Source organism: Athalia rosae, chromosome 3, assembly GCF_917208135.1.
Source record: "Athalia rosae chromosome 3, iyAthRosa1.1, whole genome shotgun sequence".
In the NCBI taxonomy this organism is placed as follows: Eukaryota; Metazoa; Arthropoda; class Insecta; order Hymenoptera; family Athaliidae; genus Athalia; species Athalia rosae.
In genome coordinates this window covers 6,900,460-6,913,873 of record NC_064028.1, presented here as the reverse complement: position 1 = coordinate 6,913,873, position 13,414 = coordinate 6,900,460, and the positions used below count along the sequence as shown (strand labels likewise).

The 13,414-nt window shown below is 45.2% G+C and overlaps 1 protein-coding gene across 7 annotated transcripts in view; it reads right to left on the bottom strand.

Annotated features, from left to right (window-relative positions):
• Nucleotides 1-12,334, bottom strand: part of LOC105687724 — a 163,807-nt gene extending 151,473 nt beyond the window's left edge. For 5 of the 7 annotated variants that reach the window (XM_048652436.1, XM_048652439.1, XM_048652437.1 and 2 more), the window contains exon 1: nt 11,461-12,334. In XM_048652436.1, coding sequence (XP_048508393.1) covers nt 11,461-11,501 — 41 coding nt within the window. In that variant the 5' untranslated portion in view covers nt 11,502-12,334. The remainder of the gene's footprint in view (nt 1-11,460) is intronic. The other 2 variants (XM_012403576.3, XM_048652438.1) reach the window with 1 other exon arrangement.
• Nucleotides 12,335-13,414: the final 1,080 nt, after the last annotated feature.

Below are 13,414 nucleotides of genomic sequence, written 5' to 3'. Positions count from 1 at the left end.
CCTCTCAAGACGACGAAAAAGTTTCAAGTTCAAAAATTGTTTCGGAAAGATTGGCCCGTTCGATGCCGAATGTCCTTCACATATATTTATTGGAAGGAAAGAAAGGATCCTGAGGCGATCGCACGATCGCGCGTATTAATTATAGTCGAGTAATAATTAATTACCTTTAACATCCGACATGACGTGACTGGTGATTCGAGTTTTGCGGCGATAACTCGTTCTGAGCATAATGCGAGATGAAAATATCAAGATGAATCCATCCCCGCAGGTCCTTTCGTAAGGTTCGTCTCGTAACATTTTCTCATCACATCCGCCCCTCATTGCTCTTCCTCACAGTCAATTTTACTTTTTTCTCTCCACTTCACCATTTTCGGTATAACAATCTCTCGTTCAACGTCAGCGAAAATTGGATCAATGAGAAACGTGGAGTACCAGGTATACCGGGACTGCGGATTTGCATACGGGGTTGAATAGAAAATCTCTCCGAGAACCCGGAAAGCTACGGCACGTAGGTAACTGGTCTGGCTCGCTACTACGTGGAAATGTTTAAAATCCGGTGATGTTTTGAATCGGCGCAGCGACAGCAACGAAGCTAGAAAATGTGCACCTCGCATACGTACGGGGAAATTATCTACAGGTATATGGAAGGAACGAGTTATCGCGGAACAAGGGGAGCTGGCTGAACGGAGAGAGGGAGTTACACTCTACTGTTTCCAGTAGCCATGCAGAACTAGAAAACCCGCATGTTATATCCGTACGACAATACAATGGCCCCTCAGCGATACTCTCACACACACACACACGCATCATTCCGATTTTACACAGGGCAAGGATAAGACGTATACCTGTACCTACTCGGAGCTGCGTTTACGAGTGCATACGTCGAAGACGTTCCAGTTCGCGTGTATCACATTATTTTCTCGCTTAATACTCATCATCTTTTGTCATATACGCATATTTATATCGATGTAGACCATACGTATTACGGCAGAAAGCTCGTTGCGTCAGGGAGCGGAGTGTTTAAAAAGGTTCTTTCTTCAAGAAATATCCTGGGATATGATACAAGATAAAAAAAAATGATATTTCGTTTTTTTTCTCAACAACAGACGAAGGGGTAAGGAAATAAATTCGGTCGAGACTGTTGAAAACTGAGCTGTCGTTGGGCATCGACTACTCGAATTATAGGGTGGAGTTTTCAGCGTGCATGCGTAATCTGTATTTCGACGATAAGATAAATGAGAAACTCGTGTTACGACAAAGTGCTTCCGAGATAACCTCAGTCGCTGCAGGTATATGTGTACCTGTGCTAAATATCACACACTGTACATAAGGTGAAACTTGAGTGATTTCAGCAAGTGCAACGACAGAGTGTCTTTATCGTCGTAGCTATATCTGCAGGCGTTGCACTGGAGTGGCTGCTGCAGTTGTCGCAGCGTGACGTTGAATTTTTTTTTTTTTTTTTTTTTTCTCTCACAGATTCGCCGATTTGCTGCGGTGTGACGGGAGAAGAAGAAGAAAAAAGAAAAAAAAAAAACAGCGGACGAGAGAGAAACGTGAAAGGTTAAAACGAAACGAAACAGGTACACGTATAAAAAGTTGCGAGTATAAAACCACCCCGAGGAATTTTGTTTTCCTTCCGATTTCGTTGTTGTCGAGATTCGGGGCCGCGTAAAAATTTTTCTCCTGATTTATAATGTAACGGTAAACGTGAATTCCCAAAGGGGGCAGGTGCGCCATCCTTCCCTCTTCCCTCTGCAGGCGCGTCTCTGTTTCTAAAATTTTCCTCGCATCCCTTTAAAGGGTATATGAATTGGTGCTGTTCTTCCAGTTCGCTCGACGTTCTCCATCTCTCCGAAGTAATTAGTCCCTTCCGGTAATTAAACCCCCCCCCCCCCCCCTCAGAGCACGTGAGAAATTATGAAGAAGAGAAATAATTAAAAGAGTTTCAAATCTCCTCGCCCCGGATTATATACGCCGTTCGATCGAGCAGTCCTCCGACAAAACCAATTGTACAAACTACAGACGATGCGCAAACGACAGATGAGCGCAGACATCGGGGTGAAAATTGGAATCCGTATGAAATTTTTTTTTCGAAAAGAAACATCGAGTGTGAGGATCGAATCGTATTGAACGAAATCTTGTAATTAACCGTTATTTCAATGTATCGAAATCGTCGCGCACACGTGTAAGCGAGTTGACCATCGGAGTGGAGGTAACAGGCCAGTTTATACAGCAACGTTCTGCAGATATCGTTATATTCCGTCATGTGGAAAATGCAATTAGTTACCGTGCGGCCGGGCCGTTTAACGGATAACGACAGGTCGATTCTCGCGAAGGGCTTCGTTTGCTCGTACATAATGGATTTATTGCGACCTACCTACGTTACACACGTATAATGCACGAACGTTTATCAGAGCCAGAACCCGTATTCATTCGGTCGCCGCGAATACAATATCCCGCGAAGAAATCGAGTCGAAAAAATCATATCCAATACTGTTCGGGCGGATGGAAAATAGAAGAAATATTCGAATTACCACGAGATCGAAAACGACGAGCTAAAGATTCGAGCCAACGGGCGAGACGGAACTGCAGATAAGACGAATACGTAACGATGAGCGCAGGTGTGCGACCAATTACCACATCGACAGACTCTCCGGTACCAGTATTTCACCGATGTAATTCAATTGTGAATAAAATGCCCGACCGAAGAGGGGTGAAAGATAACTTTCATTAGTCTGGAAAGCCCTGATAAGAATTGCGTCCAATTTTCCTACTTTATTTTGCCGAAACATTCGGCGAGACGGTGGGTAAATAAATATCATACAAGTTCTTTCAGCCAGGGATTTGCCGTATAAACGCGAACCTGCGGTAAATTAGTTTCTGGAGTTATATCGGTAGAGAGTAAGAGAGAGAGAAAGAGAAAGAGAAAGAGAGAGAGAAAGGGGGATATCTGCTGACGAAATTTGCACCAGTTGTGTACGTCGTATGTGGGCCGTAACTGTATAAACACAGACACAAGTTTATCAACACTGTATAGATAGGTCAGTATTCAGTGGGACGCGTTGGGTTGCTGACAAACACCCTGGATGGGGGTCAGCGTGTTGGGTCGATCGATAGACCTCCTTCCGTAGCTCCATGGCCGCCAGACCACGGCGCGACTGCTCTACTCACTCCTCGGGGAAACTGGATCGGAGAGCGTTATCTATATACACAAAATATACGGGGTGGTAGATTTGGCCTCGCAGTATCTCGTAATATTCTCTGGATTACGAAAATATTTCTTTCGTCGGGATACCGCACGGTTCGCAAGAGTAGAATGGAAAGTAAGATAAAGTAAAAATGAATAAATTGAAGATAAAAAGAAGAAAAAAAAAAAAAAAAGAAATGGAGAACACCGAAATTAGATAAGAGAGAAACGAGCGAGTTGAGCAATTACAACCCAAAAGATAAGCGAGGGTGGATGTGAATACAGGTTGCATAAAACCTGTAGGTTTACGACAACTGCAGCTCCGCGACGCCGTACCCATACGCGATACGCGAATGCTGACGAGGCGAGCCCACGCGTTGGCGTTCTCGTGCACGGGCTTGAGATATATAATATATCTCATGAGGAAAATAAGGAAAAAAAACGGAAAAACCGGAAAAAGAGAAAAAGCCCGTTGTCACGAGACTTCCTGTGGGACACGAGTCGTGTTTAGAACGGAAAAAATAATGAACAAATGAAAGCGTAAAATTACAATTCGCGATATTGAAGTAGAAATTACGGAATTATGTCGGAGAGATAGGAGACAAAAGAGGCAGAAAGAGATAAAAAAAAAAAATGGTAATGGGTATATGGAAACTTGGAAATTCTGGTCCGAGCCCTAGTATGCATTTTACTGCTACGGTATTATAATAAAATTGAGGTCAAAAACTGGGGATATGATAATGTAATGAAATGAGGGTACGTTTTTTCACAGTTTTTTTTTTCTCCAAGGGTTTAGAGGTGAAAGAAAAAGAAAAAACACTAAAATAAAAATAAAGGAGGAAAAGAGAAATGGAAAAGAGTCACGAGAGTGGTGGCAAGCTGTCGTCTCTTCGCAACATCGTAACATGCGTGATATTACGATGGATATATTCTTCCTTTTTCTCCACTTTCCCTGGCTGATGGTTGTGGGTTATAAAAAATTTTTTTATAGTTCACTACGGGCGCGAGCACGAGCCCCCAAGGGCTATAATAATATACGAAAGTGCAGAAAAATAATATAAGTATGTCGGGTACATCCACGGGAGAGAGAGACACACGAAATTCTGACGATAGGATTTCACGTAGCAGCGATCGTGAACAAAGAAAAATTCATCGCACCGAAACTCTTTCCTTTCATAACTACCGGTTGTATGGTATTTCATTTCGGAAGTATCGGCTCGCCATGTAACACCGATCTCAAACTCTATAAAGCACGTACTACAGCGCGCGTTTGCGGATAAGATACTTCCGGAAGAATCGAGCGAACGGATCCAGCTAACGCGTCTCGGATCTCGATCGTTAAACTCTACCGGAAGTATCCATGACCACAGAGACGTGCTCCATATCGAAATGATTTTATAAAATTTACCCTACCAGAAACCCCGCGTGGATCGTATCCCTCGTTTTTTTTCTCTCTCTCTCTCCTCTTTTGTTCTAAATTCAAATTCGATGTAAATGATATTGAAAAAAAGCGAGGGCAGTTAACTCGGGTATTCGGAACGCCATTTTGGCTCTTGCCGGGTTGTTTAACTCGCAATCAATGTGAATTTAATGTTGCCACACGGCGTCGAGAATCCGGCTCGTAATAAAAAGGAACTTCCATGCGTATACCCATGTTCCCGTGTGCGTCGCTACACCGGCGAGTCCTGAGGGTTGCACGGGGTCGGGACGGCGCGGCGTCCCGTGGGAGTGCCGAGCGAAATTTACGCCTGGAAAAATGTACCGTAGACAAGACCGTATCCGTACTGGCTCTTTGAAGGGTTTTGCTTTAGTTTTACTCCGAGGTTTGTTCTCCAAATCGTTAACAAATTAGGCTAATAGACGAGGGGTGCGCACGAGGTTACTGCAATGCCGTTGCCGTCGCTGTCGCTGTTGCCGCTGGGTCGGTGAGTACCGTACCACGAAGCTAGGCTATAATTAGTCAAATTATTGGAGTGCCTGTAGGGGCCCCAGGGGTCGTCGAGTGTGCGCGCCTGGCGACCATGCAGGAATCCACCCTTGAGAGACGTCCCTCCCTCGCAGGAGAAGAATAAGAAGAATGAGAATGTGGAGAGAAGAGAAAGAAAAAAAAAAGAAGAGAGAGAGAGAGAAAAATGGAAAGAGAGAAACGAGCAGACACATGGGTAAAAAGAAGGAGTTAATTTTAGCTCGGACCGCGGAGCCTACCCTCCCCCGCGATAGGCGGTGCGGCGTTGTTGTTGTGCGGTACGCTACGTATGAATATCGTATCTAGTTGGGAAAGAAGGGGTAAAATAGAAAGCAACAATTCACGAGGATAAATATTTTTCACGAAATATGACAATCGTACGATCGCAGGAAACGATTGTAGATCGTCGACAGTTTAAAGTATCATTGACGACGAGGAGTTGCGTAACATTGTTCCGTATATGGGATAAATAAATTATAGGAAAAAAGAGGAGAAGGAGAAAAAATTCATTCATTCAAATTTTCAGAGTTATGTGTAGTAGGGCACATCCCCTGAATAACTTTTCTCCGTTTTCTTATACACGTGTATATAGGTATACCATGGGCTGTTATATTTATATTTATGCGCCCAAAATATATGAATAAATGTATGATATTTTCATAAGCAAGCAACATCGACTCACCGCCTCCCGCCTATATCTCCCCTTTTTTTTTTTTCCTAGGTCTTTTGATGCAATAACGATGCAGGATGTAACGTATGGAACCGAGTCGTTCCTACCGGCTATACGGCTTAACAAATCACTGCCTCCTGCAAGCGGTAGTGAGTCGAAACTTGGGCGCATGTTTAATTCGTTACAGTGGCGATACACGGTGTGTACGTCTCGTACCCACCTACCCACCTACCTACCTACCTACCTTCCTTCCTACCTTCCTATTACCTACTCGGGGCACCGTGGCAGCGGTGATCGTTACGAGTGTTGGACTTACCGACAACCTGTTGGCCCCCGCAAGATACTTTAATGGTCTCTTTTGATCATCGCGTTGCAGCAGCAACACTGGCGGATGGATGATTACGACGGTGCGGTTGTGGCGGTCGCGAGGGACAAGAAGAGACCGGGACCGAGGCGTAGCAACCTCTGTATATTCTCATCGTACACCGACGAAATGCCCAAAGCGTATTATAACCGGGACTACGACTTTGTTGGAGAATAATAATTGCGTACAATGGACGTTAGGTGCTTCGGGGATGAGTTTCCCTTTGAATTTCACCCGAATGAATCGTCCGACCATTATTACTCTCAGCTGCAGCGCGTCGTGCGGGACCCTCGAAAACGACGGTATACGAGGTTGCCCCGGTGACCGAAAACCCCCACCACGTCAACCCTCGAGGTATGCCTTCGAAAACGAACAAAGTGTCATTGTGAAAATGATTTACATCCACGTATACTACGAGACACAACCGAACCCCAGAGCAGAACCTTTATTATGGCGCGAGTGTATCCGAAATCACATGGTTAAATGCCTTTCGTACGCCAAAATAATCCCTACACCCTTTCCGATGGGGGAGAGGGGGCTTTTTTATACCTGTACACGTCTTTCACGAATTGAATTGATCGATGTGGACGTTGGCTACCTGATCATTTGACGGGATTTTGATTCAACTCGCATTGCTTTTTATAGCTTCATTTCTGTTCTCTTCGGAGGGTAAACTTTGAAATCTCATGGATACCTGCTTGACTGGGGTAACAAATTGGGAGGCAATACCGAAAATGATGTGAAGAATTCCAACAAGTTCAAAGTTTCCGTATAACTTTGTTACTTTATTGTTTGGAAGCCTCGCACGAATTCCTCGCTCAAGAGAAGATTTTGAGAGTCGTATTCCAATTAATTCATGGATCAATGACGGATAAAACCGTATCGAGGCTGAAAAAATTTGGACCTACGTGATTCCGGTTTTGCCACCCACGCGAGAGATAACATAATTCTTCCGTAAAACACAATGTCGGTATGTTTAATAATATAATTTCCGCATAACTGTCGTGAAGTCGACAATCTACAAGTACGTATAGCTATATATACACAGTCAGGTAGGTGCAGCAATGAACGATGATAGAGAAGAAACTTTCTACTTTACAGAATTTAGTATTCACCGGTGTATTTTTCACACCCGCGTTGTACGCGCGAGTTTCTAGTTTCCGTACAGCGATCCACACTCTTCAAATTTTCCCGATACACGAGCCCTAACAACCTGGTCCTGCGAACCGCCGAATTTCACATTCCGCAAGCTTTTTTTTCCCATTGTCTCTCGAGGCGAAAAATAACGCTGAAATCCAACGGAACTGGGTTGACACGGAATTCGTCAACCCTGTGCGCGAAGTATTTCGGAGGTCTGAAAACAGCTCCGATTCGAGATAAGTTTTTTTTTTTTGAGAGCAACGGTCTCTAGGTACACGAGAGACAGATGCTAGCGAGTCTTATCTGTACGTTTCGAAGGGCGGAGGGGCATGTACGCGAGCAAAAGCAGCAACAGCAACGCCACGGCAATAGGAGAGCGAGCCGCGTTATCTACGTGGCCCCGCGTCGTATGGTAATTTATAGTAGATTAAACGAGTAACGGTTAGTACTGTAATAACTTTCGTGTTTAGAAATCCTAAATTAGGTTCTTCGTTGGTTGAGCAGCAACAGCAACAGCAACGGCACGGCTAAAGTCTAGCTGGCAGTAAGGTCATAAACCAGCTACTCAAAACCCAAAGCATTGCAGGTATAGTATAGCAATAATTGAGCAATCGGATCCACCTGGCGCGCGCTGACGATATCTTACAGGTCTCTTTCAGATCAACGATAAATTAATCATCCGTTATAAATAAAGTCTGAAGCTACAAGTTATTTCTCCCATTCGAACTGTATAGTATACGTAATTCAGGATCGGTTTCTCACCTACCGTGCGTACAACGATTCGGTTGTCCGCAAGAGATATTATCACTTCGCGTATACGTATACACAAGTGTAAAATAGTTTCTATCGTATCCATATTTATTTATTCCATTGGTGAAGAATTAGTGACCCACTTTTACTACGTCACGTGTATAAAAGGAGACGAGGATCGTTCGCGCGTCTCCCTTTCGTATGTAAATTGAACCTCTCGGTCTACGGCACGTTAACGTTTTGTTGTGTAAGCAGCGAGCCAATATAACAATATAATCTAGTGCAAATGACGCAATGATTCGTGCGTTACGCTAAATCTAACGAGATGAGCGGATGATGGGTGGCGGTCAGAAACAGGGACAACGCTTAGGGATGACGCGCCAGAAACGGAGTCGATTCTAAAATGGAAAGAAATAAGAAGCTGTCCACCGCGGTCACCTCGATCTACGCTTCTTGTTTAGCCGGACGGGCAACCTGCGTCGACGCCGCAGCAAAAGCAACAGTGAGAATAAGGGGGCCCAAGGAACGTGGTAACGCGCACCTGCATCGGAGCTATAATTCAGTTTCCGATATCCCTTGCCGTTGCCGTCCTGCGAAGTCATGAGAAGGCGAACGGGGAGAATGGAAAGGTAATTTGGCTAGAGAATCGAAGCTGCATCGGCCCAAAAGTCGATGATTCGATATACGTCGGTAGGGTCGGCAATAAGCAGCTTCGAACGAACGGACGAATGTCGCGTGAGAAAAAAAGAATCAGCTCGACCACTCGGCTGAACAATTTTCTCCTCACGGTCATCGGAGCGATCAACGGAGGTGAAAATCACTCGTCTACACCTCGGAATCAAACGCTAATGTCCTCGAGGAGAACGGACGAACACGTTCAGAGGTTCTGAGAGCACTTAGCACGTTTATCGGCATTGGCTAGCTGAGATGTGTGAGCTGGGAGTTTTGACGATAAGAAGTAGCCACCTACCGCATGGCGTTACTTTCGAATTTCAAATCGGAGAGACGAGTGTTTCGGAGCCACGAGATTTCGCGGTGTCTCCGAGTGAAATTACGATAACCGTCGGAGTGATACAGGCGAACGGAAAAGAGGTACCCGTTTTACTTTTGGCAATCAATTAGCTGAAAGCGACGCCCAGCATCGGCGAGCAGCAAGCGCTAGTTAGAGGCATTCAACAATCTGCTCACTCATCCAGTCGGTCTTGTGTAGACTCGGTTCCGTTTCTCTTACCGAAAATTATCATTCCGTCTCGCTCCGTTCCTCCTTCTCTCTTCCTCTCGTTTGCAACATTTCATCCGAACGCGTAGGAGGTGATAAAATAGACCGTTAAGAGTCTCTGCGTTGTAGTGGGGACAAATTTAGAACGAGTCTGCTCCGCAATTTCCTGTACTACACCCGCCACTATTTCTATATACAGCGTTGCATTATTTGTACGTCTACGCTTACCTATATAGACGTTTGTGTTTATTTGTCTGTCTGTCCGTACTTATATGAGCGACTTGACTTGCCGTTCCCTCGGGAAACACTATATCTCATTAATATCCCCACGTCCTTTGACTGTTCGTTAATTCACGCGTAAGCGAGACCGAAATGAGAAGAAGCTGCTGGCTGGATCTTGATCCGATCCGATTCGATCGAATCTGATTCGATAAAATCCTCCATATATATATATATATATATCCGCCTGTACCCATATCCGTTGACGTAACATCGATCATTGCAACATTGCAGCTAAACGATTAGCCAACTCATTGTCGATTCATTGCGCCCGATTCATTCAGAAACACAACACTCCCACCTCGGGACGGACTCTCTCTGTACTCGTTCATTCATTCGACGATAATACGACCAAAGAGATTACGCTTTCCGTAAAAACGATCGCCAAAGAAATTAGTAAACAAGTCGTTCGACGATCGTCTGTCCCAAAAAATGTGCAATCGTGAACTTGCAAAAAATATTCATCCAGTTGAACGGCATTGTCGGAAGCAAACGTCGATCTCGTTGTGTTTCGAGATTGCGGAGCATTTGTTTGTTTTTTTTTTGTTGTCCTCGGAGCGAGCGATCTGTGGCTTTGTGACGCCTTGAAATTGCGACGTCGACATATAGTATAACTCGCCGCTTCGAAATTGATACGCAGTTCGGTATACACTGCGATTTGTAGGTAATTAATCAACGACGGACACGCGGCGATGTTGGACTATTGCGGAATTGGCCGCCACTGCCAATGTTGTCGTGAAAGAAATAAATAAAAAAAAAAAAAAAAAAAATTAAAGCAAAACAAGATTCCAAATTCTGCAGAGCATGCGTCATCGGAACATTCCGAGTACAAAACGCGATACCTGCTTCCGTACGACCAACTGTATTAATTCACGCACGCGTGTATACGTGCGTGTACCTGTAACACCAACTCGATAGAGGACAATCGTAGATAAAGACTTCGGATTTGGTTACGTCGCGACTCGCGGCGATTCTACCGCGATAATGGTATACTTTTATTGAACATTATGCGTACCGTTGTTGCCGGAGTTATCGAGCATTGGAAAATGGGAATACGGGTTGGCGCCGAAACGGCGCGATATCGATCTGAGAGACAACCTTTCGCAAAACTGCGAAAGACAATATCTTAATTAAAACGTGTCCGCCGATAGAAAATCCAGATGTGTGAGGTGGAAACAGTTTTTGCTCAAGTTCGCGGAGGACATGGGAAGGCTGATACGTGCGAGGTGTTGGAAAAAATTTGTCTATAGAGGTACGAGCCACGGTGCGGAGGTATGCGTATAAGTTACAAGCTGCACATCGTCATACCAACACTACGGTGGATAATGTACACGTGAAGATAACCCAGTAACTTCTAAACTTAGCACTCGACTCGAGCGTTTGCATAACTTTAGCTTTCGACGGGATCTTATAACGTGGACGAGACCGACACGATTCATCCATCGTGCGAGTATTCCGCGGTCGATTATTCGATCGTATCTTTAGGTAAATCCCACGTCGTACGCACAGCTACAGCTGCCGTATCAATCCGCAGTGCATTCGCACGGTGATGAAAAAAATCGAAAATTGTTGAAGATGTGTCGCGGAACGTGTACGATATACACTCTAAACAGTGGTAAGTGGAAATAGTAGACAAGTCCACGCGCTATCTGAATTCTGAATCAGAGAGTCGAGATTAAACCCACGATCTATTCGACGACAATCAAAAGCGACAAACACTCCCATGTTTGCTCGAAAAACTCCCAGTGTCATCGTCATTATCACCTGTTATACCCGGTCACGTTAATTCCCTTCTCATTATACATGGATATTTTGAACGATCGTACGAAATACGATCCGATCGATCGTGAGTACAACGAATAATGGTCAATGAAATATCACCAACCTTTTCGAGGGCTTCCAGCGTCGTTTAAAAACGCCCAGCATGAGTAGGACGATGTGTACAATGCCGATGTACCAGCTGCAGTGGTGGTCAGGTGAGAAGCACAAGAACAACAACAACCACCACTCTATCAAGTACCGAACAAAAGTCAGGGTTCCCACGATTTATACTTGGTCAATGGAACAACGATGTGTCCGAGTGTGTCGCACAGGTGTGGTGAATAATTATGCAAATTGTGCACTTCGTCGTTACCGATCTACATCTTCACTCACAAAACTCAATCGGTTCGAAATGACGAGTCGAAAGACGTAGCGGCGCGGAATCCTTCAAACCATCAGAGGTCAAATTGAATAGGTTCGTTCTAGAAATGTTTCTCAACCCTTCGTTGAACTTTGGACTACAAGTTCACTTCACCAGTACCGATAAGAAACTATCGGATACATTGGTCAGCATCGTTGTGCTCCAATTCTACGATAAACTCTCAGAATTTCATGGTCTACAGTTTATTGTAGGGTCAGTCCAATAGCCCTCGAGTGTCATCGGCAGTTTTACTGCGGTGACAATGACTCCTTGACCTCAGATGACATTTGATATCGGTTCAAGCCAGCGACGAATAAGAACGATTTCGGATTGCGATATCTTCGATACTCGTGACGCTGATGAACATTTTGAGGACGAAGGGTTTGGCCGGTTCGACGAGAAAAAACAAAAAACCACCCTTACAAGCGACGAGGACGACGATCGGACGGGGCCATCCGCGATACAAAACTGGCGCGTCGACGTAACTCAACGAACTGCGTACAGTCGCTGTCACAACCGTACGGAACTGAACCTTCCGAACGACGCTCACCGGTGGCTCGCTGAGCTCAAACTAAACAGAGACGGGAGACACGCGCTTGCCGTTCGCCCCTTTCCTCCCTCCCTACCTCGACGCCTACCTTCCTCTTTCCTCACTTATGCACCCTCAATACTCAGGCAGCAGTTTGTGTTTCGATAGGTACATTACGCATACGTAGCAACGTAGGAGACACAGGTACGCGGATGTGTGCCCAAGTAGGTACGTTGGTCTCTCGTCGCTGTGCGCGAGATCCGCGAATGTCGCGGAGTCGCGCTGCTACTCGGCGGCGTATCTATACCCATTCGTTGTCTACCGGATCGATTTTTTTTTCATCATTCACCTACGCTACATACGTCCGTACGACTTATCAGAAATGCAACGGCTGACTGCACTTCTGATTGTGAGACCGGGTGAGCGAGTCATGGCCCGCGAGCACCCCGAGACCGACGCTATGGACGGCTTGGAGGGAAACCCTTGATTTTTTATTCACGTTGGCCTCGGGTACATCTGGAGTGAAAATAGAAGATTGGCGAACAGGTCTTCCGGTCGGTAAATTGAACGCGGTGCAAATATTCCACATTCCCATTACCTGTACCTTGTTCGCGGGGTTTATTAATCCGCACTTTACCGCACCGTATGCTACGGGTTACGATGGGTCCTTAATTGCAATTAACACCGCACCGCTGATTTCAAAACCGGTTGTCGAGCCGAGCGACTATGGGTATATAATGCCGATTTGGAAAGTAAGGAACTGCATCGACGTAGGTCTTCGGTTTGAATTTGCCAGAATTGATTGCCCCGGACAATGAAAATAACTCCGATCACGGGGCCCTACCATTATCCAAGTATATATATACATATACTTTATCGTCGCCACCGAGAAATAACTCCGGAACGATCGCATTGATGAATTTATGTACCCTTAAAATATGAATCGAGGCGATCGAGCGAGGCTCGTGTCGACGGTTATATTGTTCTCCGTACGAGTTGTGGGGTCTTCGTCGAAAGTAGAGGAACACCAAATATCATCGCCCTTATGCAGAAATTGATCGCTCTACGCGGGAGGTATCGACCGGTTATTATATCGCTGCTGCTGTTGCGGTTATTCATGAGCGATCC